Source organism: Populus trichocarpa, chromosome 5 (assembly GCF_000002775.5).
Source record: "Populus trichocarpa isolate Nisqually-1 chromosome 5, P.trichocarpa_v4.1, whole genome shotgun sequence".
Taxonomy (NCBI): domain Eukaryota; kingdom Viridiplantae; phylum Streptophyta; class Magnoliopsida; order Malpighiales; family Salicaceae; genus Populus; species Populus trichocarpa.
In genome coordinates this window covers 2,515,340-2,541,957 of record NC_037289.2, presented here as the reverse complement: position 1 = coordinate 2,541,957, position 26,618 = coordinate 2,515,340, and the positions used below count along the sequence as shown (strand labels likewise).

The 26,618-nt window shown below is 35.7% G+C and overlaps 2 protein-coding genes and 1 non-coding gene across 8 annotated transcripts; 1 reads left to right on the top strand and 2 right to left on the bottom strand.

Moving 5' to 3' along the window:
* Positions 1 to 4,956: 4,956 nt before the first annotated feature.
* On the top strand, positions 4,957 to 5,760 carry LOC127905396 (uncharacterized). Its single transcript, XM_052453412.1, has 3 exons — positions 4,957 to 5,089; positions 5,192 to 5,262; positions 5,338 to 5,760. The coding sequence occupies exons 1-3, from the start codon at positions 5,003 to 5,005 to the stop codon at positions 5,645 to 5,647; spliced, it is 468 nt and encodes a 155-aa protein (XP_052309372.1). The 5' UTR covers positions 4,957 to 5,002; the 3' UTR covers positions 5,648 to 5,760.
* Positions 5,761 to 8,077: 2,317 nt separating this feature from the next.
* On the bottom strand, positions 8,078 to 23,222 carry LOC18109558 (tropinone reductase homolog At2g29150-like). 6 transcript variants are annotated; one of them, XM_052453402.1, is made up of 8 exons: positions 23,053 to 23,222; positions 22,788 to 22,907; positions 22,050 to 22,257; positions 19,843 to 20,062; positions 19,642 to 19,748; positions 18,070 to 18,105; positions 16,715 to 16,866; positions 16,113 to 16,394 (listed from the first exon to the last, which is right to left on the bottom strand). In XM_052453402.1, the coding sequence occupies exons 2-7, from the start codon at positions 22,874 to 22,876 to the stop codon at positions 16,738 to 16,740; spliced, it is 789 nt and encodes a 262-aa protein (XP_052309362.1). In that variant the 5' UTR covers positions 22,877 to 22,907; positions 23,053 to 23,222; the 3' UTR covers positions 16,113 to 16,394; positions 16,715 to 16,737. The 6 variants fall into 6 exon arrangements, 5 of the variants coding, with proteins under 5 accessions (XP_052309361.1, XP_024458021.2, XP_052309363.1 ...); XR_008059368.1 differs by lacking the exon at positions 16,113 to 16,394 and adding an exon at positions 19,162 to 19,470 and having other exon boundaries at positions 16,734 to 16,866; positions 23,053 to 23,220; XM_052453401.1 differs by lacking the exons at positions 16,113 to 16,394; positions 16,715 to 16,866; positions 18,070 to 18,105 and adding exons at positions 8,078 to 8,487; positions 19,441 to 19,470 and having other exon boundaries at positions 23,053 to 23,221.
* Positions 21,096 to 21,229, bottom strand: LOC112327674 (small nucleolar RNA Z247). Its single transcript, XR_002982098.1, has one exon. It is a non-coding gene; the product is annotated as a small nucleolar RNA Z247 (small nucleolar RNA).
* Positions 23,223 to 26,618: the final 3,396 nt, after the last annotated feature.

The window sequence follows — 26,618 nt, the reverse complement described above, 5'->3', positions numbered from 1 at the left end:
GATGTGGACTATCAATGATTTCCCAGCTTATGGAATGGTTTCTGGTTGGAGCACGCATGGAAAGCTAGCATGTCCATATTGTATGGAGAACAACAAGGCATTCACGCTAACAAACGGGGGTAAAGCTTCTTTTTTTGACTGTCACCGTCGTTTCTTGCCACATAACCACAGGTACAGAAAGAACAGAAAGGATTTCTTTGTTGGCAGGGTTGAAAATGATGTTGCACCCCCGCGTCTTTCCGGTGAAGAATTGTTTGATGTTGTGTCAGAGTACAGGTGAAATTGTGTTTGGTCTCCAATCAGGTAAGCAGAAGTTTCCTGGTTTTGGTTTGACCCATAATTGGGTGAAGCGAAGTATATTTTGGGAGCTTCCTTATTGGAAGACCAATCTTCTCCGCCATAACCTTGACGTCATGCACATTGAAAAGAACGTGTTTGAGAACATTTTCAACACCGTCATGGATGTGAAGGGGAAGACAAAGGACAACATCAAGGCTAGATTGGATGTAGCGCTGTTCTGTAACCGTAAAAATATGGAGTTGGTTTGTGATGGGTCACGGGTCGCAAAACCAAGAGCAAGCTTCGTGCTAGAGAAAAACGCACAACTACTAGTCTACAAATGGCTTAAGAGTCTGCGTTTCCCCGATGGACATGCCTCGAACATATCAAGGCTGGTTAATACGGAGGAATGCAGATTATATGGAATGAAGAGTCATGACTGCCATGTGTTTATGCAAACACTCATCCCATTAGCTTTTCGTGATTTGTTGCCAAAGGGGATATGGGATGCACTAACGGAGATTAGTCATTTCTTCAGAGATATATGCTCCAGCAAGTTGAATGTTGATCACATTGAGAGGCTTGAAAAGAATATCGTCGAGACAATATGCAAACTTGAGATGATATTCCCTCCATCATTTTTTGACTCAATGGAGCATCTACCCGTACATTTACCGTTTGAGGTAAAAGTTGGAGGACCGGTCCAGTACAGATGGATGTATCCATTCGAGAGGTTAGATATTACAGTTGCTATGACATTTATAATTAAATGTTTTTATTTTAATGTTTTTAATTGATAATATATATATATATATATATATATATATATATATATATATATATATGCAGGTACTTGTTCAATCTTAAAAAAAAGGTTAAGAACAAGGCGCATGTTGAGGCGTCAATATGTGAGGCGTATATTGTTGAGGAGATCTCAACATTTATCTCATACTATTTCGAACCTCATTTGAGAACGAGGATAAACCGTGTTCCACGGCATGATGATGGTGGTGAAGTGCATTCAAGTGGGAACTTGTCAATATTCTCCAATCCTGGACGACCCACACCTAAAAATGCCGTGAGGGGAAGATATTTGTCTGAAATAGAGTTCAGACAAGCATACAATTATGTCCTATTTAACTGTGATGAGCTGAGACCTTTTATTAAGTAAGTAGATGTTCGACTTAAACTTTGTCAAGAGTGTACTATTTATGTTTTGTGATACCATACACTCATATACTTTGGAACAACCTTGCAGGCAACATCGACGATACTTACTGTCCAATAACTCAAAGCTGACCGAATCCCAGATCTTTCAATTACAAGATGAACAATTTGCCACATGGTTTAGAACACATGTAAGTCCTAGCACAAACTCATTATCTCTTGCAATGTAATTAATTGTAGTCAATGTTACATAATATCCGTTTATTGATTATTGTTGTATTTAATTTACGAGCTAGGTTTATCAAATGGGAGGTAGTGCTGCTATTTCACTGTCTTTACTATGTCTAGGCCCTGAAAGAAAAGTCAAGTGCTATAATGGATATTTTGTCAATTGATATGTCTTTCATACTGAAGAATACGGGCATGGAAGAAAGACATACAACAGCGGTGTTTGTATTAAGGGATCGACTTCTAGTGAGTTTGAAGTTGACTACTACGGTAGATTGGAAGAGGTCATCGAACTGCAATATCATAGCGAGCAAAATAGAGTGTTTTTATTCAAATGTTATTGGTATGACACAACTGACAGAGGAATCAGAGTAGATCCTCACTATGGTCTCGTTGAAATCAATTCAAAAGCTAGACAAACCGCAACGTAAACGACGTCTTTGTTTTCGCAAAGCAATGCCAACAAGTTTATTACACATACACCCCTTCTTTTAGAAAGGACCGATCAAGAGTTGATTGGTTATCCGTTTTAAAAACAAAACCCAAGGGTCGTGTCGAGGTTGTTCAGGATGAGAACGAAGACACAAGTGTGATAGATGAAGTCTTTCAAGCTAGTGAGTTGGTTGAACCATACCGAGTTGCTCCGTCTATTGACTTAGAAGAAAATTCGAATTTTCGCGTTTTCAACGATAGTCTTGTTGATGTTGACGCAGAGGAGTTGAATGTTGTTCTGAGCTCCACTAGTGGAAAAAAGAATGTTGTTGAAGAAGATGATAACGAAATTGAAGAGTGCGATGAAGCTGATGATAACAATTCAATGGAGGACGAAGATGAAAATTCCGACTAACTAAACATGTTATAAAGTTTTATTTTTATAATGTAATAATTTGAAACATGAAATATTTATTCTTCTTTAAGGGTCAGCCGTTGTTATTATGTTGTGTGTGTTTTTTAGTTAGCAATTCAAGATTTTTTGAGAGGGTTACATATAAAAAATAAGAAAAATTTACCTTTTCACCGACGTATATACAAACGGACTATAACCCGTCGGTATTTCACAGAGAGTTGCAAAAAAATTACGGGATTTTGCCACATTCACCGACGGATATACCGACGGAATATAACCCGTCGGTATTTCACAGAGAGTTGGAAAAAAATTACGGGATTTTGCCACATTCACCGACGGATTTCCGACAGCTTTTCCGACGCCAATACCGACGGCATCACCGACGGAATTGTCCGCACGCATGTCTGACACGTGTCCGTCTGCACCATCACCGACGGCATTTCCGACGGATCGAAAAGTTTGGCGGGATTTTCGAACTTTTTTGGTGCGCATTTCAATTAATTTCCGACGGAATTACCGACGGAAATTAATTGCACCGACAGCAATTAAGGGCCGTCGGTAATTCCAGTCGGAATTTCCCTATATATATCGCCCCCCCACCCCCCCCCCCGCACCGTCTCCTCCTTCCCCCCTCGTCTCCCCTCCCTCTCCCCGTCGTCTCCCCCCTCCTCTCCCCCGTCGTCTCCCCCTCCCTCTCCCCGTCGTCTCCCCCGTCGTCTCCCCCTCTTCTCCTCTTCTCCCTTTCTCTTCTCCTCTTCTCCTTTCACTTCTCTTCTCCTCTTCTCCCTTTCTCTTCTCCTCTTCTCCTTTCACTTCTCTTCTCCTCTTCTCCCTTTCTCTTCTCCTCTTCTCAAGTGTGATCTTCTTCTCTCATTTAGTTTCAAAAGGTATGTATTTTTTTATTTTAATTATGAGTATTTTTTTTGGTGTTCTTTGTTTTGTATATTGTTTGTAGATAAAATCTTAAATTCAACACATTATTAAGGTAAGCATTTTTATTCCCAAATTTATTTGAATTGATATAATGTTTTTTAATTTGTGTGTTGTGTAGTGTTTTTTAGTTTTTAATTTTATTTATTAATTTTAGTTTTTTAGTTTTGATATTATTGTTTGTATTGTTATAATTGTTATTGTTGAATTTATGTTAAAAATGTTAGTTTTAAATCTAATTGTTATTGTTGCTTTTTTTTCCCCCTGTTCGTTTCTCCCTCATTGTTCTTGCTGCTTTCTTTTCCCCTGTTCCTTTCTCTCTCTCTTGCATTTTTATAGTGTCTCTTAATTTAGTATCTTCTTGTTTGTATTGCTATATTGTTATTGTTGCCTTTCTGTTCCTGTTCGTTTCTCCTCCTTGTTCTTGTTGCTTTCTTTTCCCCTGTTCGTTTCTCTCTTGTTCTTGTTGCTTTCTTTTCCCCTGTTCGTTTCTCCCTCTCCTTGTTCTTGTTGCTTTCTTTTCCCCTGTTCGTTTCTCCCTCTCTTGTTCTTGTTGATTTCTTTCCTGTTTTCTCTCTCTTTGCCTTTTCTTCGTGTTCTTCCTTTCGGCTCTTCTTGTTTGTCTTGCTCCTTGTTCTTGTTGCCTTTCTGTTCCCCCTGTTCGTTTCTCCCTCTCCTTGTTCTTGTTGCTTTCTTTTCCCCTGTTCGTTTCTCCCTCTTTGTTCTTGTTGCTTTATTTTGTTCCTTTCTCTCATCTCGCCTTGCCTTCATTCTTCGTTTCTCTTCCTTTCGGCTCTTCTTGTTTGTCTTGCTTATCTTGTTCTTGTTGCCTTTCTGTTAAAAATGTTAGTTTATAAATATAATTGGTTATTGTTGATTTATTTTAAAAATGTTAGTTTATATATATAGAATTGCATTTAATTATTAGTTTATCTTAAGTTAGGATAAAATAATTAAATGAATGTTCATAGTTGTAATTCTATATGATGTTATTGAATAAAATGTTGTGTTGATGATGATGAGTTGGGTTGAGATCCAGGATGATGGATCGGGATGTGAAATAAATTGGAAGTGTAATATGATTTTTCGACAACTTTGGGACCCCCCAGTACAGGGGAGACTCTGTCGAATTTTTTTTTAAATAATCGAAGTTAATTATTCGTATACATGTGTGTAGATGCGTAGAAGGAAATCGACAAGCACGTCGTCAGAAGACGGTTGCAGCTAGTTTCTTCTAGGCAGCGAGGAGGACGTATCCTTAGGTGCTGATCACGACGAGGAATCTACGCCAACTTGTGATGCTGCCTCTTCTAGCGCGGTTTCACAGCGCAGAAGCGGTGTGCCTTCACAGCGGGGTCAATTCACCCGCAAGTACCAGGCACAATGGAAGGATGACCTCTCAATGTAAGTTTGTTTAGGTTTTAGTTTTTTTTTATATACTTATAACATAATTTATGAACAACTAATTAATATTAATTACTACTTTTATTTAATTTCAGGTTTACAAACATTGAGGCTGCAAGGACTATAACATTGGCGTTTAAATCGTCGATGGAGATTCCATTGTTTCAATGGAGCCAGGTTTCCAAACATCCTGAGTGGAAACCTAATATCGATGCATGGTTTAAGCGATTTCAGGTCGGTGTTAATTTTTAATTTCCAGCTTATTTTTAATAAATGATTTTTATAATTTTATATCTTGTACTATTTTTATTTTATATGAATTATTTATATACACAGAACAAATTTGAGTGGGATAGGGCGGACAACAATGTTGTGAGGAGGGTATGGGAGAATCACGCGGCAACTAGGTAACATCAAAAATAATATTTATTTTTGTTTTATAATTTAATGTTTTAAATTCTAATTTGTTACTATGGAAGTAGGTTGCGTGATTTTTGGTATGACACCCAAAAAAAATCAAAAAAACATGCGAGGGATAACGGTCTTGAAGGATGGAATGAGGTGGCGGTTTGGCAGGAATTCAAACCGCCATTCATCTCGGGGGAAATATGGACGACATATATTGAGCACGTGACCTCAGAGCGGTTCTCACGGCGCTCACAGTCTGGCGCCGACAACCGGAACCGGCAAATTTATGGTTCGGTGACCACGCACACTGGCGGATCCGTCCCATTCAGCGCACATGCAAAGCGGATGGTAAGATTAATTTTATTGAAATATATCGATAATTAATTTGTCGTTCCTTATAATATATTTAACTTTCAACCTATTTTTTCCTTACAGGCTGCGTCTCTTGGACGTGAACCGAGTCCAATGGAGCTGTTTCTAGAGACGCATGTGCGGAGTCAAGACCAGCCAAAAAGGGGTGCAGCAGTTCGTGGACAACCGTGCTCAGCACTTCGTGGTATGTTCGTTCATTCATTTTATTTTGTAAGTTATTATTTTCTTGAATTGCATCTTGAATTGCATTTGATGATTTTTTTACCGATGGAATTTTCAGGAGACCTATAATAGCCGGTTGAGGGAGAGATATGGGGACAATCCGTCGACCCATCCAGATTTCGATCCAGATTTGTGGATGGAGGCGGGATCGTCTGGTGGACCCGATAAAAACAGGGTCTACGGGCTCTCCAACACTACGGCTGACAACTTGCGTTCGACTCATAGTGTCTCAACTGTTGGAAAGCTCTCCATCAGTATCGAACACCCAGTCTGAGGAGTTCATTGCGTTGAAACAACAATATCAACAACTCTCGACGAATTATGATGAGCTCCGTCAAATAGTCATGGAGATGAGATCAAAGATGGGTGACGATACTTGTGCAGCTTCTTTTTGGCCGTTTGGTCCTGGGAACAACCAGCCTCCTCCTCCTCCGCCTCCTCCTCCAGCTCCGCCGCTATTCTAGTTTAATTTTGTTTTTTAAACACATTAAACTTGTAATGAATATTATTACTTTTACATTTTTTATGTTTAATGCATTTTTATTTGTTTATTAATGTTTTTTACAATTAATAAATTATTATTTTTTATATATTTCAAATATTTACCGACGGATATACCGACGGAAAATATCCGTCGGTATTTAACAGAGAGTTGGCGAACAATTACCATCCATGCCATCGTTACCGACGGCATCACCGACGGATAATATCCGTCGGTGATTAACGACGGCCATACCGACGGCTAATATCCGTCGGTATTAGACAGAGAGTTGCAACAAAATTATAAGCCATGCCATAAATACCGACGGAAACCCCGTCGGTGATGCCGTCGGTAATTACCCTTAAAAGTACCGATGGATTGGCCGTCGGTAATGTTCCCGCGAGGAATTTTTTTTTGGCGCGCGTATCCGTCTGTATTACCGTCGGTGTGTCCGTCGGTGAATGGTTTTTTTTATTTGCGACAGAATTAGCGACGAAAATGGGATTTACCGACGACTGTTTTACCGACGGACGTGATCCGTCGGTGAATCCGTCGGTATTGTTTTCACCGACGGAGTTCATTACTATCACCGACGGAATTAATCCGTCGGTAAAACTGGATAATGTTGTAGTGTTGAATGTTTTCAATTTTAATTGGATTTGCTCTAAATCACTTTTTTCTTCTTAATTTTACAATCAATTTAGATTTCCAGATTTAATCAATTGTTGCAAATTCATACTCGGTTCTCAAAATTATACAATTTTAACCAAGTTAACTTTCAATTTTGATTTTTCTCTTCAAATAAATCCTTAATTAACTTCTTAATTTGATCAAGTGTTTTAAATTCATCTTTAGCTCTTTAAATTTTTTTACTCGTGATACTCGATTATCGGTCCAATTTTAACCCTAGCTATATTTAAAAAAATTGTATTTTTTTATGATTTTCATGCTTTATTTTTTACACATAAAAATTAAATAAATTGATGAAAATAACAAAATAATTAAAATTAACTAAATTTATTGAAAAGATATATTTTTTTTTCTAATTTTCAAAATATATACAAGAATGAGGGGTAAAAAATTATGTTATAACATTTATAAACCTCACGAAAGCGAACTCAGTTGATAGGAGTTAGGAACATGGTCATTAAATTCAATCTACCTCAGCAAGTCAACTTGATAAATTCAAGACTTAGAGCCCGACTCGAGTTAGGTTTCTAGTGGAAAACAAACTTAGTTAATATATTGTTACGAACATAGTTATTAAATTCAGTTTAGTTCAATAGGCCGACCTAGTAAATCCAAGATTTAGAACCTTACTCGAGTTAAGTTTCTAGATGAAAAATTTTGAAGTAAGCTCCAAGAAATTGAAGACATGCAAGCTCAAAGGTTACTCTTAGATGAAAAATCTACGAGTCTGATTGAAGATTTGGAAATACGAATATGGCTTAGAAGAATATAATTGCTATTGAATACAATGGTAAAATTACTTTTTTTAATGTTGAAGAAATTCATGTTTGGTAATGAAGGAATAAAAACAGTATAAACACGGTTGAGGCAAAACATCATGAAAAGAAGGAAAAGATAGAAAAATGATTACAGTTAATACTGAGAGTATGGTTAGAATTCAATATTAGTTAGGAGTTATGATTTAGAGTTTGTAAGAGTTATAATATTTTTTAACTTTGCAATATTAAAGATTAATATCTGTTAGAGTTTTAGAAAAGAATAAATCTTACTTAGACAAGCATAAACGTCTTAGTTTAAGTAGGAATTGTAAGAGTATATAAAGCCACCTAAACATTAAGAATTTTCATAAGAAAAAACACAAGAAAATAATAAAGAAAAGAAAGTTAGTAGATGAACTAACTTTTTGGCTATTGATAGTCTTTGAATATTATTTGGCTATAATACTTCAACAACCAGCAATATGATTCTCTCGTACATTTCCTGCTAGCTAGTAGATGAACCAACAGGCCTTGAAGCTAATTAGTTTTCAGCCCATGGAGAAGCCATTCACTGACATCCCTCCATCAACGCAAATAACTTGTCCGGTTAAGAAGCCTGGTGCAGGGAAGCATAGAAATGCGACGACAGAAGACACGTCCCCTGGTTCTCCAAGTCGTTTCATAGGGGTTCGATTGAAAACCTCCTTCAGAAATTTTTCGTCGTCCAGAAACTGAATCGTACAGGAAAATTAAGCATCATTATATATTTTCAGAATGTTCATCCTTGACGCAATTTCCTGAGATAAAAACGATTCACCTATGTTGCTGCACTTGTGCAACGAGTACTGAAAGGAAAAGAAAGCATAAAGGAGAGAAACATTAGTTAAAGAATTGTAGAGTTCGTACTTGTTCAGTGAGAGGAGTTCGGATGGACCATGGCGCCACTGCGTTAACCCTTATGTTGTCCTTAGCCCATTCGCATGCCAAATTCCTTGTAAGTTGGTTCATTCCACCTGCAATTATATAGAAATCACAACATAACAGCTTTTGCGATACAAACACCAGAAAGGAAAATGAGATAAGAGATAGAAAATTATGTCAAGTACCTTTAGTAGCTGAATATATAGGATATTGAGGGTTTATAGAAACCACACTGGTAATGGATGACATAAAGACGATCCTTCCAGCTCCTGAAGCTTTCAAAAGTGGATGTGCAAGTTGGGACAGATGGAAAGCAGATCCAAGGTTTATATTCATGATGGATACGAAATCCTCAGTTGTGTAGTCTAAGGTTCCTTTATGTATGTTCCCCCCAGCATTGTTTATCTAGAGATTAGTAAAGTTCAGGCAATCAGACGGGTTCTTATTTACTTGCAATATCAAGTTACATGCATTTATGTTACGGTTAATTAGGTTCCCTCATAATATTACTAAGCCCTTCTGTGTAGAGTTTGAAAAAAGACTAAAGAACAGGATGTATTTTTCATTGCATTGTTTTGTTTACAGAATATTTGTAAGTAGAGACGTGCACAGCAAGTGCCAAGATTTAGGCAAGCTGAGATTTGATTGGAATCAATTATCCCCTTAAAATTCTCCCAGGCATTTAACTTTGACTAAACATTAGGGGTTAGTGATTGTGTAGTCTTCTGCAATCTTTTTGTCCTTCTGATAATCTTCAAGATGTAAGTTTCCATGTACATTACTGACACGCCCCCGCAATCTCAAGGGAAGTTCCCTGGCGTTGAGATTGAACCGGGTATGGTGGAACCTTTGTGTGGCCAGAGGCTTTGTTAGCAGGTCAGCAATCTGATCTTTTGGTAGAGAGAAATTTGACTTGGACTAGTTCGTTATGCACAAGATCACGAACAAACTGAAAGTCAATTTCAATATGTTGTTGTTCTAGCATGGAAAATGGAATTGGCAGAGAGATATGTTGCCCCAATGTTGTCACACCAAATGATAGGTTGTTGAGTAGGGGTTAAACCAAGTTCATCCGAAAGCTTGCGCAGTCACTGTAATTCAGCAGCAGCATTGGCAAGAGCTTTGTAGTCGGCCTCAGTGCTGCTGCATGCGACAGTTGCTTGTTGTTTGCAAGTCCATGAAATGAGACTAGCACCAAGGTAAATGCAATAGGCCCCAACTGACTGTCGATCATCAGGGTCACCATCCCAGTCACTGTCAACAGAGGCTTGAAAATGCAGTGACTGAGACTTAGGGATGAAGAATCCAAAAGAAATTGTTTGTTTTAAATAACACAGGATGCGTTTCACAGCTTGCCAGTGAGGTTCTTTTAGATCATGCATGAATTTACCGAGACGATGCATGGACAACAAATAAGATATTTGGTCTGGTGAAAGCCAAATAATGTAGACTCCCCACGATGTTGCGATATAAATTTGCATCAGTGCAATCTGGACGATCATACTTGGACAAAGTGAGTGAAGTTGCCATTGGAGTTGCAAAAGGTTTGCATTTATCCATGCCAGAACGCAGCAGTAAGTCAGTGATGTATCTTTGATGAGAGAGAGAGAGACCATTGATGCAAGGAAAGGATTCAACACCAAAGTAAAAAATTAGGTGTCCAGGGTCGTTAATGGCAAAGTCAGTGTTGTGTTAAATAATAATATAAATTATATATTAGAATCTCATCTAAAAATTAAGTTATTGGATTGAAATGATTCTTTGACATGATATCAGAACCTTGATGACCAAACGGTCACGAGTTCAAATCTCGTCATCCCCATTTATTTGATAAAAATTAAGTACAAGGTAATATGAGCTTGTGTAAGTTTCAAGTCCAAAGAGCTTTGATCACTTGCGGGAGTGTGTTAGAGAATAATATAAATTATATCTTAAGACCTCACCTAAGAGTTTAAGCTTTTAAGTTGAATTGATTCTTTGACATAAGGATGGTCTTGTTAGAATTATGTCATCAACATAAATCAAGAGAAATATTACTATGAATTCTCAACGATAGATAACATTAGTGATGGTAGTAAATGATTATCTTGTCATAATTATATCATCAATATAAATCAAAAAGAGATATATTAATGTGGATTCTTAATGATAGATAAATAGTGAGATATTGGATTGATCGCCAGTAAAGCCATAATTAAGAAGTTGTTCATAGAGCCTGGAGAACCAAGCACACGGAGCTTGACGAAGACCATATAAAGTGGCGCATGTATCTGTACGGTATCGTAGTGATCATTTTCCTGGATCGAGATTGTTAGAAATGATGTAGGTGGAAATGACGAGAAATTCTTGTCCTTTATCAATAGAAAAAAGAGAATGGAAATCGCCACCAAATATTTTGATCACTAGAAACCCTAACTAGTCTCAGAGTCTGGGTAAGGCCAGATTGCATAAAAAACATTATTAGCACCCGTAATACGTCTTATTTGAGGTAAGCTACATTGTTTATTTTTTTGCTATAAACTAAGAAAATATTGTGTTTTCTAACTTTTGATCCATCTAGGATTTAAAAAAAGTTTTCTTTAGTAAGGAAGTCCTTATTTATCAGGTTAAAAACCTAATCGTTCTAATATTAACATAAAAAATAAAATAAATTATCTTTTTATTTAATATCAGGAATATATCTTACATATAAGTTTATAATCTTGTATATTAAAAAAAATTGTTTTGGTATTTTTAAAAGATAGGTCAAAATCCTTTGAAATTTTACAAACTTGTTATAAAATCCATGCAATGTTTTCTTTAAAAAAAACATGTCAAGAAATTTTAGATTTTTTTTTAAAAAAAAATATGCTTAAATAAGATTAGGATTTTTAGTCATATGTAAGAAAAAAACAAAACAAAAATTATTATTTTTATTTTTTTAGACTTTGTTTGGTAAAAAATCATTTTTCTTTGTAATAAAACCACTAAAAATAGACTTAAGAATTGTTTGTCAAACATACCCTCAAACCCAAAAACCTTTTTACAAAAACTATGGCAAACTAAACAGGGTATTAAACTCTTTGACCTAATTTTTTGACCCGACCCGACCCGACTAGGTAACTCGACCAAGTTGACCTGAGATTTTTTGTTCAACCATGTCTGAGATTGAGATTGGTTAAATCACTTGTAAGAAGATGTGTCGCACCAGTATCTGGATACCACACAGTGTCTGCAAGAGAGTTCCTTGTTGCTGTTATAGCTTGAATATTGTTATTAGATGATTGGTTGTTGTAGGAGATATATACCAGACCTAGAGTAGCAAGTTTTGGCAGTTTGGCATGGTTTATCACAAAGCTGATAGTAGATGGGATCTTTGTTGAATTGGCCTCGACCACTGGTGTGATAATTGGAGTGGTGAGTGCGATAGTAGCCACGCCCTCGTCCACGACTGTTTCCACGGCTGCGAGGTTGAAAGGAATAGTGTTGACGAGTAGAAAGATTTTCAGAACCATTGCCAAAAAAGGATGTTGTATTGCTGGCAGTGATTATGGACTCAGTAATCAGCAGTAATGAGTACAGTTCCTCCAAAGTAACTGAATATATCCTGTCGAGCTGTAATACTGGAGGCTAATGAGTAATAATCATGTCCAAGTCCAGCAAGAATATAATAAGTGATTGTATCGTCATATGATAAAGGTTGGCCAGCGATACCTAGTTCATCAGAAATCTTTCAGATGTTGAAGAAATAATTAGTAGTTGATTGAGAACCTTTACGAAGAGTGGAGAGTTGAGAACGAAGATGAAAAACATGAGCTTTGAATTGTGAGGCAAAGATCTTTTCCAGTGCTTGCCAGACGTCATATGAGGTTTGATGAGAAGCAATTTAAGCTAAAATAGGCTCAGTTAATGTGGACATTATGGCACTTAGTATCAAGGCATCCTGACGAATCCAATGAGTGTATACAGGATTTGGAGAAGAGGAAGTGGCAAGCTGAGATTTGATTGGAATCAATTATCCCCTGAATATTCTCCAAAGCATTTAACTTTGACTAAACATTAGGAGTTAGTGATGGTGTAATCTTCTGCAATGCTTTTGTCCTTCTGACAATCTTCAAGATGCATGTAAGTTTCCATGTAAATTACTGACATTATGTAAGTTCCAAGTGCTGTGAATGAGTTGAGCAAATAAGAAACGAAGAGAGATTTTACTTACAAGGATGTCAAGTTTTCCATCAAACAAAGAAGAAACCTCCTCCATCAGCTTCTCTCTTTCAGCATCAGAGGACAAATCACAAACTGAACCAGTAACTTTAAAACCCTTCGCCTTCCATTCACGGAGGTTTTCATTGAGCTGGTCTTGACTCCTCCCGCATGTATGCACGATTGCCCCTAGTGCTGCCAACTCACCCACAATAGCATACCTGATCATAATTGATCATCAGCAAATTAACAAGTCTACTGTTTTAACACCTTTAATTTCAAGAATAAGCTAGTTATTACTGCGAAAAGATTAAAGGACTACGTGTAATGGACCCAGGAATCAGTGTTATAAGCGATAATACAATTTATATTCTCTGCTGAATTTTGTAAATTAAAGGAAGAAAATATACTTATATTCTTATGTTTTACTAAAGAGATTTGAGACCTTAATGGAATCTTGCTTTTGTGCATCATCTTCCAAGAAATTAACCAAAATAAATTAAGACTACGGAGCTAAAGTAAAACATCAAGCAAGGTGCAGATGAAGAACTGAAAATCTGGAATTACCCGAGTCCTTTGGTTCCACCAGTGACAAGAGCTGTCATTCCTTGGAGAGACCATCTCTTATCCCTGCTACTGTTTTCTTGCTGAGACATCTTCACATACCTCTCCTTCAAGTTCAACACCTTTAGGCTATAAACAGCATTGTAGGTATGAAACAAAAAAAGTAATCTTATAATAGTTGTTTTTTTAAATATTTTTTTTTATATTAAAATAATATTTTTTTATTTTTTAAAATTTAATTTTTACATCATAAGATCAAAATAATTTAAAAATAAAAAAAATATTAATTTAAAATAAAAAAATTTAAATACTTTTAAAATATGAAAAGACAAACATGTCTTTAACGGATGAAAAAGAAGGTGCAGTCATATCAGGAAGAATGTCAGTTGAAAATGAATGGGAGCTGTGTTGCCGTTTTGAAGACGGAAAAGGTGGGGCAGTGGCGGTGGTGATGATAGACGCTTAAATTGAAATTGGAAAAATGGGTGGGAAGGGGGATAATGAATTATTGAAAATAAATAAAAAGAAATCTATAGCTAATAAGAAAAATAATAAATTAATAAATTAAAAGAATAAGCATTCATATTCAAATATCTCCAAGAAGGCTATTCTAAAATTTTAAATATTAAGCATAAATTAAAAAAAAAAAAAGAGAGTGAGGAAAAAAAAACAATGAACGCCTGACTCAATGGCATGAAACACACGCACCACATGACGCAAAGAGAAACTCTGCTGAAGAAAGTGATATTTAACTACTAGATTGCCCTTCATATGCTAACACGTGTACTATGTATCATCAGGTTTTTTTTTTGTTTGTCACAATAGATTCGAGATTTTGATAAAATAGTTTGATTATATATATATATATATATAATACACAACATTACATTAACACTTTCATGTACCCAAAAAAATCAACCACATGCCATTTTTTATTAACATAAAGAAGCCATAACAATATGCTAATAGCAGCTCTCAAGATCTGTATTAATCGAATAAAAAAATAAAAATTACTCTATGTTTTTTTATTAATATAAGTATTCGGACTAGTTTGCGCGTACCTCGATTAATTTCACGGGTCTTGAAGTTAACGATCATGTAAATTTCTAGAAGCTCTGAAGTTTGTAAGATTCAAACGGGTGATTTCTAGAAAATAAATCTAAAACCTGACCAGTAAATTACAATACCAGAATAAAAATTACTCCACTTCACAGTGTAGCAAGTGTGCCAATAATTGTAACCATCTAGGTGGTGACCCAGTGGTAAGAGCTTGAGACCAAGAAGTTTGCTTCCTCTGTGGTCTCAGGTTCGAGCCCTGTGGTTGCTCATATGATGGCTACTGGAGGCTTACATGGTCGTTAACTTCAAGGCCCGTGGGATTAGTCGAGGTGCGCGCAAGCTGACCCAAACACCCACATTAAATTAAAAAAAAAAAAAAGTATGCCAATAATTGTGTACCACTTAATTTTGGGTGAGGATTTATTTTGGGTATTGTGTGGTCTTGGAATATCCTTTGCAAAGAGCTTGAAAGTCAATATGCCTGTCTGATGGAAGTCCGAACTTAGAAGCAATCTCTTTCCATTGGTTCTCATAACGCATTTTGTCCTCTAAATTATACAGCCCATAGAATTGGTTAAAACTGCTTTTTGTTGAAATTTAAGTTTTTTTATTTAAATTATTTTTTTAATATTTTTAATTGTTTTGATGTTAAAATAAATTTTAAAAAATAAAAAAATATTATTTTAATATATTTAAAACTTTAAAAAAACAACTTTTATAACATTCTCAAATGCCTATATAAGAAAAAAAAACTGATAAGTTTAAATATAGGTAAAAACTTAAGATAATTATGATTTTTTTTACCTTATGGGTAGGTTTATTTCTCAAGGTAAATGAAGTAGTTCACTCATTATGTAATACCATATCATAGCAATACACCGGATAAGTAGGAAATGTTTGAGCTCGTACGTAATATTACAATGTTGTAGTTTAAAATATTTTTTATTTAAAAATTTATTAAATTATTTTTAATATTAATATATTAAAATAATATAAAAATATAAAAATATAAATTTTAAATAAAAATAAATTTTTAAAAAACACAATCTTAATCATGTTTCCAAATATTTTCGTACGTACTGTCACAAATAACTTCATCACCAAACATCTTACATGCACAAATGTTGTCCCTGTAAGGCAATATGATATGCTCAAGTTTATTGAACATCTTGATCCTTTAAAATCTTGCTCTATATATCTTCCTCAACCCAATGGTTTTGTGAGAAGTCGAAACTGGAGAAAAATGGTGTTTCATCCTCCAGCCCGATCGAGTTTTAGCAGCTGCCCATCAGACTCCATCAAGTATTTATCAGCTCCCGTTTTATCAGAAAGCAATGGAAAACCGAACTCCGAATTATCATTGTCATTAGTATAATTAAGCACAGAAAATTGCTCCATGGAAACATTAAAAAGACCGCTAGAGCTCCTGCTCTTAAAAGGCAATGATAAAGATTACCATTCAAACACACCAAATCTCTATATGGCCACAAATTCTTCTGATTGTAATTGTTTTATGAGCACAATTTCAGCATTTTCACGTAGTGCTTGATTATTGTTTCGAGATAATATAGCATTGCTTGAAGTAAATGCCACAATCACGTTCAAACTATTTAACAGGCTGAGATTTATTTTATTGGCTAAGTAGACACATCCCTACTGAAGTTTAAGATGTAGGGAATTACTTAAAAGTCCTGTGTTGCTAAACACATTAACAATTTTAGCTTCTGTGTTAACATGCAGAGAAATGCCAAGATTATGCTATCATCTCCACAAGCATCTGAAATCTGCAGTGCTTTAACTGTGATGCTGGCTATCGAAACGCAACTGCACAATCTTCTTTCTGTGGGAATGAAAGCAACCCCCCTTCCACAATGTCTACAGTCTGCACAAATAATTAAGTTCCATCGTTGAAAGGCGAGGGAATATTAAAGGGAGAGGGCATAGAATGTTTCTTAGCAGCAGTCATGGTTCATGAACTGGTAAAAAAAATAGTGTTCTTGCGCGTCAAACAAAGAAGAAGAAATCATGATTTGATTGGTAAATTATAGATGTAATATGTTCAGGAAGAGCATGATACATTTAAACAAATGACATGAAACATTCTGTTTGAATAGTGAAAGTAATTGTGGCCCATATTTCTGTTCAACGTTGTTTTTTTTTTTCTTTTAGTATTGCTTGCTGAAAGTGGAAAAGTGATCAGACCTTGTAGAAGCTATATATATTATTTAATTCTCCTGATTGGATGGTATGGGCACTCCTGACTCTTCTGTAAGCTTTTTGTAAGCATTTTGCAACCTTCGAGTCACAGGTCCCACTTGTCCATCGCCAACTTCACGTCCATCAATCTTCACAGCCTGTTAAATGATATTCATAAAATATATGTTCCTAGTTAGAAACTGAAAGATACGGTATATTAGTTCTTGACTTGACAGAGACAAGCTCCATGAAGGTGCCAAGATTAATAGCATTTGATGAGGATACCAAAATCAATGGGAATATCCTGGGAAGAATTATTGATACAAATTCTTGTATATTATTTATAGTGTGTTTTATGATATTCACTTCAAGATTGCATTGGCTTTTTCTTTAATGAATTCCATCAAGGGATGTAAATCTCTTTCTAAATAAATACTTGCACAAAGTCTTCTAGAGTATTGATAAAGTCAGTACAAGGTATTTTTATGTGAAAAAAACATTAATAAAAAGAGCAATGAGCTTTTATAAAGATAGAGAAGAGGAAGGAGAAGAAGATGTATTGTTAAGGAAGAAGAAGCAGAAAATGTGTTTATGTCTCTTTATATAAGGTTTCGAACCCCTTTCTGTATGTTCCTGCCCTCTTTTATAATACCTGACTTGACCTTTTCATGTAACTGCACTTAAAAATGGTTAGAGATGGACGTCCCATAGCCCAAATTGGAGTTGGACGGAGGCGCGTCTCAACCCGATACGGAGTTGGGCACGGACGCATCCCTAGCCCAACATGGGGTTAGACGCGAACGAGCATTTATCCAATGTGGAGTTGGGCGGGACGCATCCCTAGCCCAACATGGGGTTAAGAGCGGACGCGTTCTGACCCAACATGGAGTGGGGCACAGTGCACCCCTGGCCGGAATATGGGGTTAGGCTCGGATGCGTTCCTATCCCAACATGGGGTTGGACTCGGACACGTCCTGACCTAACATGGAGTTGGGTGCGGGTGCGCTCCTGACCCATCATGAGGTTGGGTGCAGACACAACCTAACCCATCGTAAAATTGGACACGGGCACTCTACTATCCAACTTAGAGTTGGGCATGGGAATGATATAATCCTTTTTTGGGTTGTGATTTTCATGTGTTGCTTTTAAATGGGATTGGCTTACATAAACCATGACCCATCAACACTCAAATTATTTCAACCAGCATGGTATTCTGTGTCCATATCTTGTGAATCTGCTTGAGACTTTTCACCGGAGCCAAGTTAAACATAAATGAGGTTGCAGCGGACAAAGAATCAGCCAAAATGTACTTAGTATACTAACATAGTTGGAAAAGTCATATTTAAAAAGAATATACTCACCGGGGTGAGCTCTCCCATTGTTCCAGTCGTCCATACCTGCAGAGCATGAATGTTCGTAGTAACTGATAAAAATAACAAAATAATTAAAATTAACTAAATTATTAATATATATTTTTTTTTTAATTTTTCAAAATATATACAAGAATAAAAGGTAAGAAATTAGGCTATGACACTTGTAAACCTCACAAAAATGAACTAGATTGATAGGGGTATAGGAACATAGTAATTAAATTCAATCTAGCGTACCTTGACAAATTCAAAACTTGAAGCCTAACTTGAGTTAGATTTCTAGTAAAAAACAAACTCGGATAATATTTCATAAACCTCACAAAAGCAAACTCGGTTGATAAAGGTTTAGGAATATAGTCATTAAATTCAATCAACCTCAGTAAATCGACTTGAAAAATTCAAAACTTCAAGCCTGACTCAAGTTAGATTTCTAGTAGAAAACAAACTCAATTAATATGTTATTAGAAACATAATCATTAAATTCAATCTAACTCAATAGGCCGACCTAGTCAATTCAAGATTCAGAGTCTTACTCGAGTTAGGTTTCTAGTGGAAACTCAAGACAAAGTAATAGGAGCAATTTTGAATTAAGCTACAAGAAAAGAAATTAAAGATGTGTACACCCAACAGTTACTCTTAGATGGAAAATCTACAAGACTGATTGAAGATTTGAAAATACAAATATGGCTTGGAAAAATGCAATTGGTGTTGAGTACAAAGGTAAAATTACTTTTTTCAATGTCAAAAAAATTCATGTTTGGTAATGAAAGAATAAAAACAACATTAACACATTTGAGGCAAAATATCGTAAAGAGCAGAAGGTTAAAGAATAATAACAGTTGATATTGAAAAGGAATGTTAGAATTCAATATTACTCACGAGTTAGGATTTAGAGTTTATAAGAATTCTAATATTTTTTAACTTCGCAATATTAAAGATTAATATATCTTAGATAATTAAGCATAAACGTCTTAGTTTAAGTAGGAAATGTAAGAGTATAAAATCCACCTAAACATTAAGAATTATGTATAAGAAAAAACACAAGAAAAAAATAAAGAAAAGAAAGTCAGTTGATGAACAAACTTTTTGGCTATTGATAGTCTTTGACTATTATTTGGCTATAATACTTCAACAACCAGCAATATGATTCTCTCGTACATTTCCTGCTAGCTAGTAGATGAACCAACAGGCCTTGAAGCTAATTAGTTTTCAGTCCATGGAGAAGCCATTCACTGACATCCCCCCATCAACGCAAATAACTTGTCCGGTTAAGAAGCCTGGTGCAGGGAAGCATAGAAATGCGACAACAGAAGACACATCCCCTGGTTCTCCAAATCGTTTCATAGGGGTTCGATTGACAACGTCCTTCCGAATTTTTTCGTCGTCGAGAAACTGAATCGTACAGGAAAAGCATTATTAGATATTTTCAGAATGTTCATCCTCGACACAATTTCCTGTGATAAAAACGATTCACCTATGTTGTTGCAGTTGTGCAACGAGCACTGAAAGGAAAAGAAAGCATAAAGGAGAGAAACATTAGCTAAAGAATTGGAGAGTTCGTACTTGTTCAGTGAGAGGAGTTCGGACGGACCATGGTGCCACTGCGTTAACCCTTATGTTGTCCTTAGCCCATTCGCAAGCCAAATTCCTTGTAAGTTGGTTCATTGCACCTGCAATTATATAGAAATCACAACATAACAAGCTTCTGTGATACAAACACCAAAAAGGAAAACGAGATAAGAGATAGAAAATTATGCCAGGTACCTTTAGTAGCTGAATATATAGGATATTGAGGGTTTATAGAAACCACACTGGCAATGGATGACATAAAGACGATCCTTCCAGCTCCTGAAGCTTTCAAAAGTGGATGTGCAAGTTGGGACAGATGGAAAGCAGATCCAAGGTTTATATTCATGATGGATACGAAATCCTCAGTTGTGTAGTCTAAGGTTCCTTTATGTATGTTCCCCCCAGCATTGTTTATCTAGAGATTAACAAAGTTTAGGCAATCAGACAAGTTCCTATTTATTTGCAATACCAAGTTACATGCATTTATGTTACGGTTAATTAGGTTTCCTTGGCCATTTCAAATCCTTGGCCGGACTTACAATTCTATGATGCCAGCTATTCTACACCAAAGGGACAATAGAGTTTCCCTCGTAATATTATTAAGCCCTTCTGTGTAGAGTTTGAAAAAAGACTAAAGAACAGAAAGTATTTTTCATTGCATAGTTTGTTTTGTTTACAGAATATTTGTAAGTAGAGACGTGCACAGCAAGTGCAAAGATTTAGGCAAGCTGAGATTTGATTGGAATCAATTATCCCCTTAATATTCTCCCAAGCATTTAACTTTGACTAAACATTAGGGGTTGGTGATTGTGTAGTCTTCTGCAATCTTTTTTTCCTTCTGATAATCTCCAAGATGTAAGTTTCCATGTACATTACTGACACGCCCCGCAACCTCAAGGGAAGTTCCCTGGCATTGAGATTGAACCGGGCATGGTGGAACCTTTGTGTGGCCAGAGGTTTTGTTAGCAGGTCAGCAATCTGATCTTTTGGTGGAGAGAAATTTGACCTGGACTTGTTCGCTATGCACAACATCACGAACAAACTGAAAGTCAATTTCAATATGTTTTTGTTCTAGTATGGAAAATGGAATTGGCAGAGAGACACGTTGCTCCAATTTTATCACACCAAATGATAGGTTGATGAGTAGGGGTTAAACCGAGTTCTTCCGAAAGCTTGCGCAGTCACTGTAATTCAGCAGCAGCATTGGCAAGAGCTTTGTATTCGGCCTCAGTGCTGCTGCGTGCGACGGTTGCAATAGTAGATGGGTTCTTTGTTGAATTGGCCTCGACCACTGGTGTAATAATTGGAGTGGTGAGTGCGATAGTAGCCACGCCCTCGTCCACGACTGTTTCCACAGCTGCGAGGTTGAAAGGAATTGTGTTGACGAGTTGAAAGATTTTCAGAACCATTGCCAAAAAAGGATGTTGTATTGTTGGCAGTGATTATGGAATCAATAATCAGCAGTAATGAGTACAATTCCTCCAACGTAACTGAATCCTGTCGAGCTGTAATAGTGGTGGCTAATGAGTCATAATCATGCCCAAGTCCAGCAAGAATACAAGTGATTGTATCGTCCAATGACAAAGGTTGGCCAGAGACAGCTTCATCAGAAATGTTTCTGATGTTGAAGAAATAATTAGTGGTTGATCGAGAACCTTTACGAAGAGTGGAGAGTTGAGAACGAAGATGAAAAACACGAGCTTTGCATTGTGAGGCAAAGATCTTTTCCAGTGCTTGCTAGACACATCATATGAGGTTTGATTTGAGCTACAATAGGCTCAGTTAATGTGGACATTATGGCACTTAGTATTAAGGCATCCTGACAAATCCAATGAGTGTATGCAGGAATTGGAGAAGAGGAAGTGGCATTGGTGGCGTCAATAGAAGAGAGAGTTATGTGTGGTTTGGGAATGGTTCCATCAAGGTAACCGAATAAATCAAGGCCAATAAAATAAGGTATAACCTGTGCTTTCCATGTGGTGAAGTTGTCTTTAGTGAGTTCATGGATGTTGACGGTGGGTGGTGTGAAGAAAGTGGGAAGTGCAGTAGAGCTAGAGGAAGTCATTTAACGTTGGCCAATGTGATGCCTCCGGTACCATGCAGAGTTTGAAGAAAGACTAAAGAACAGAACGTATTTTTCACTACCTTGTTTGTTTTGTTTACAGAATATTTTTAAGTAGGGACGTGAACTGCAAGTGCCAGAATTTAGGCAAGCTGAGATTTGATTAGAATCAATTATCCCCTGAATATTCTCCCAAGCATTTAACTTTGACTAAACATTAGGAGTTAGTGATTGTGTAATCTTCAAGATGTAAGTTTCCATGTAAATTACTGACATTATGTAAGTTCTAAGTGCTGTGAATGAGTTGAGCAAATGAGAAACGAAGAGAAATTTTACTTACAAGGATGTCAAGTTTTCCATCAAAAAAAGAAGAAACCTCCTCCATCAGCTTCTCTCTTTCAGCATTAGAGGACAAATCACAAACTGAACCAGTAACTTTAAAACCCTTCGCCTTCCATTCACGGATGTTTTCACTCAGCTGGTCTTGACTCCTCCCGCATGTATGCACGATTGCCCCTAGTGCTGCCAACTCACCCACAATAGCATACCTGATCATAATTGATCATCAGCAAACAAGTCTACTGTTTTAACACCTTTAATTTCAAGAATAAGCTCGTTATTGCTGCCAAAAGATTAAAGGACTACGTGTAATGGACCCAGGAATCAGTGTTATAAGCGATAACATAATGTCAATACATTGAAAACACTAAATCCATGGAGCATTTTCTTAGATCCACAAGAGGGGTGCTCAAGCAGGGGATGAATTTTTTGATGAAAAAAGTAGATAGAATTCATTAATCTTTTCCTTAGATTAAAAAAACTGTTATGTGGATATAAAAACTGTTATGTGGATATAGTGGTTCCCTTCAATTTATATTCTTTGCTGAATTTTGTAAATTAAAGGAAGAAAATATACTTATATTCTTATGTTTTACTTAAGAAATTTGAGACCTTAAATGGAATCTTGCTTTTGCGCATCATCTTCCAAGAAATTAACTAAAATAAATTAAGACTACGGAGCTAAAGTAAAACATCATGGAAGGCGCAGACGAAAAAGGAACTGGAAATCTGGAATTACCCGAGTCCTTTGGTTCCACCAGTGACAAGAGCTGTCATTCCTTGGAGAGACCATCTCTTATCCCTGCTACTGTTTTCTTGCTGAGACATCTTCACAAATCTCTCTTCAAGTTCGACACCTCTAGGCAACAAATGGCATTGTAAGTATGAAACAAAAAAAAAACAAAAAAAAAGGGTACTGTGAGCAGCCTTAATAAATGCAAAAAGAAGGTCATATCAGGGAGAATGTCAGGATGCCAGTTGAAAATGAATGGGAGCTGTGTTACCGTTTTGAAGACGGAAAAGGTAGGGCAGTGGCGGTGGCAGTGGTGATGATAGATCATAGACGCTTAAAGCCTTAAATTGAGATAAGATTTTTGAAGACGGAAAATGCTAGGCACCGATTTTGAGGAAGCAGAGAGGGGAGAAGCAAAAATAAACCATCACTTAACTCATGCATTTGGAAACAAGGTGCAGTTATTTTTAAAATATTTTTTATTTAAAAATATATTAAAATAATATTTTTTGTATTTTTTAAAAATTATTTGTGATTTTAACATATTAAAATAATTTAAAAATACTAAAAATTATTAATTTAAAGCAAATAAAAATATAAAAAATTTAAATTTTTAAAATCATTTAAAAAAACTAAAAAGATAATGCTAAGAGAATTCAAACACTACCTTAGAAAATTGCATTCGACAATTGGACTGCCCTTCACGTGCTCATGCATGCAGCACCCGTCAATAATTTTTTTATTTTATATATATATATATATATATATATATATTAAATTACACAATTGGTTCTAAACTAACTTAATAATTACAAAAATATCCAAATACAAATCCAAAATGGATATTGACAGTCCATGAAACAAAAGGACGTAATTTCCCCTTTAAATTTTGGAATGCCAAATGGCCTATTATGAAATCATTAAATTACCCCAATATAATGGTTTGTTTCAAGGAAAAAATAGATATTTTACCCCAAAGTCTGAAAATATCACTCATTCACTTGTCTTTTTTATTTTGATATTCTATTTTTTTAATTTTACTATTCTCTAACAAATTAACCTAAATTAACCTTTAATTTGGTCATTAAAGCCAAAAAAAAATGAGATAAAAAACTGTGAACAATACATTCACAGTGTTTTATGAGGAGATTTATGGTGTATTATGTATAGATAATTCCTTATTTTTTTTAGATTTACTTGTAAAAATTTAACCAAGGTTTTTTTTTCACAATAGATTTGAAATTTTGATAAAATAGTTTGATACTTGGGTGTGTGTGTAATACACAACATTATATTATCGCTTTCTAGTACCCAAGAAAATCAACCACAGGCCATTTTTTATAAACATAAAGAGGCCATAACGATATGCTAATAGCAGCTCTCTATATCTGTATTAATAGAATAAAAAACAAAATTTATAATAGGCCATTTGACACGTAGAGTTGTAATGTGGATTGAAGCAATGTAATGATAAAGTTGTTCTTATCCTAAAAAGTTACAGAGACTGCAAAGAGATGAGGTTATCTTTTTGGTTGGGGAGAAAATAGTTAGTTCAGATTTTGGTAGAGGTGCAGATACCTGGCGTTGGGATTGTCATGTCCTGGATGCTAGGGCCAGACTCAAGCGCTGGATCTGCAGACTCGCGTGTCTAGGATCTGCTGACATGCACGCTAGGTGCAGACCTGCGTGCCTAGGGTTTGCAGACCCGCTCCCCTGGGTGCAAACCCTCACGCCTGGGGTGTGCAAACCTGCTCGCGGTTTGCAGACCCTTGCGCCTACGGTCAGTAGACCCGCTCCCCTGGATCTGCAAAACCATGAGCCTGGGTCTGCAGAACTACGCGCTAGGTGCAGACTCGCACGCCTGGGTCTCTTCTGACTTGTGTGGCTGGGTCTGTAGACCCTGCATAGAAGAATAATTAAAAAATATATAATAACAATTATTATTATTGTTATTGTTGTTATTGTTAATAAATTTTTTTAAAAAAATTGTTGCTATAAAAACTTGAGTCAGACAAGTTTATTATTATTATTGCGATAAATTATTATTATTATTATTATTATTATTATTATTATTATTAAAAGTATTAATATTAAAAATATTATTATTTGTGTTATAAATATTATTATTTTTATTATAATTCATATTATTAAGATTAAAAATACTATTATTTTTATTATAAATATTATTATTTTGATTATAATTAATATTATTAATATAATAATTAATGAATTTGTAAAAAAATATTATTATTAATATTGAAAAATAATAATAGATTTTATTTGAAGGGTATAATTAAGAATTATTATTATTAATTTTATTGTTATTGTTATTATCATTAGTGAATTTAATATATATATATATTATTACCATCAAAGAAAAACTATAAAATTAAAAAAAAGATTAAAAAATATAAGAACTTGGCCAGACAAGTTAAATATTATTATTAATATTATAAATACTATTCAATTCATTAATATTATTAAAATTAAAATAAATATTATTACTATTGAAAAAAACATATATTTGATTTTAATGGTAAAATCAATTATTATTGTTATTATTAACTTGGGTCAGGCATCCCCTTCTAGACCCAAGAAACTTGGGTTTGGAAAGGGACGCCTAACCCAAGTTGCTTAGATGTGACAAAGGCATAGACCCAAATCACTTAGGTCTTGTAGTCATGTCTGACCCAAGGCTCTAGGACCATGTTCAGACCCCAAGGTTGTTATGTTCGGCATCCAAACTCATTGGTAATGTATCTGTGTCTAGACCCAAAGTATAATGGGTCCTTAGTGTAGACCCAAGTCTCTTGGGTCCAGGCTTCAACACCCAACTCACTTGGGTCCTGCATTAGGATCAAAGAGTAATGGGTCCTCCTTCAGGACCTAATTCTCTTGGGACCTGCGTTAGGAAACAAGTGTAATGGGTCCCTCTTCATGGCTCAAGTATAATAGGTCTGGCATATGCACCAAATTCTCTTGGATCTGGCATCAAAATCCAAGACTAATGGGTCCCGTGTTAGGACCAAATTATCTTAGGTCCGGTGTTAGGACCCGATTCTCTAGGGTCCTAGGTCTGGTCCCAAGGCTAATGGATCGAACATCAGGATCCAAGGGTAATTGGTCCCGCGTCCGGACCCAAAGGTAATTGGTCCAGTGTCCAGACCCAAGGGTAATGGGTCCATTTGTCAAGACCCAAGGGTAATTTATCCTGTTTCAGGACCCAAGTGTAATGGATCCAGCTTCTGGATCCAATTCGCTTAGGTCTTGTGTCAAGACCCAAGGCTAATAGGTCCCGTGTCAGGGTCCAAGTGTAAGGGTCCTGCTTCATGACCCAATTCTCTTAGGACTTGTGTTAGGACCCAAGTTTAATGGGTCCAGCTTCATGGCCCAAGTATAACGGGTTCGACGTCCACACCCAATTTTCTTGAGTCCGGCGTTAAGACCCAATGTTAATTGGTTTAGTGTTAGGATTCAAGTTTGATGGTCTAGCGTCAGGACCCAAAAGAATTGAGTCCAGTGTTCGGACCCAAGTGTTATGGGTCCTATGTTATGACCCAATTCTCTTAGATCTTGCGTCAGGATCTAAGGCTAATAGGTCTTAGGTTTCTAAATATTATTATTTGTGTTATAAATATTGTTATTTTTCTTATAATTAAAAATATTATTATAAAAAATATTATTATTTGTGTTATAAATATTATTATTTTTATTATAATTAATATTATTAATAAGATAATTAATAAATTTGAAAAACATTATTATCAATATTGAAAAAAAATCATATATTTAATTTGAAGAGAAAAATTAATAATAAAAATAATAATAATAATAATT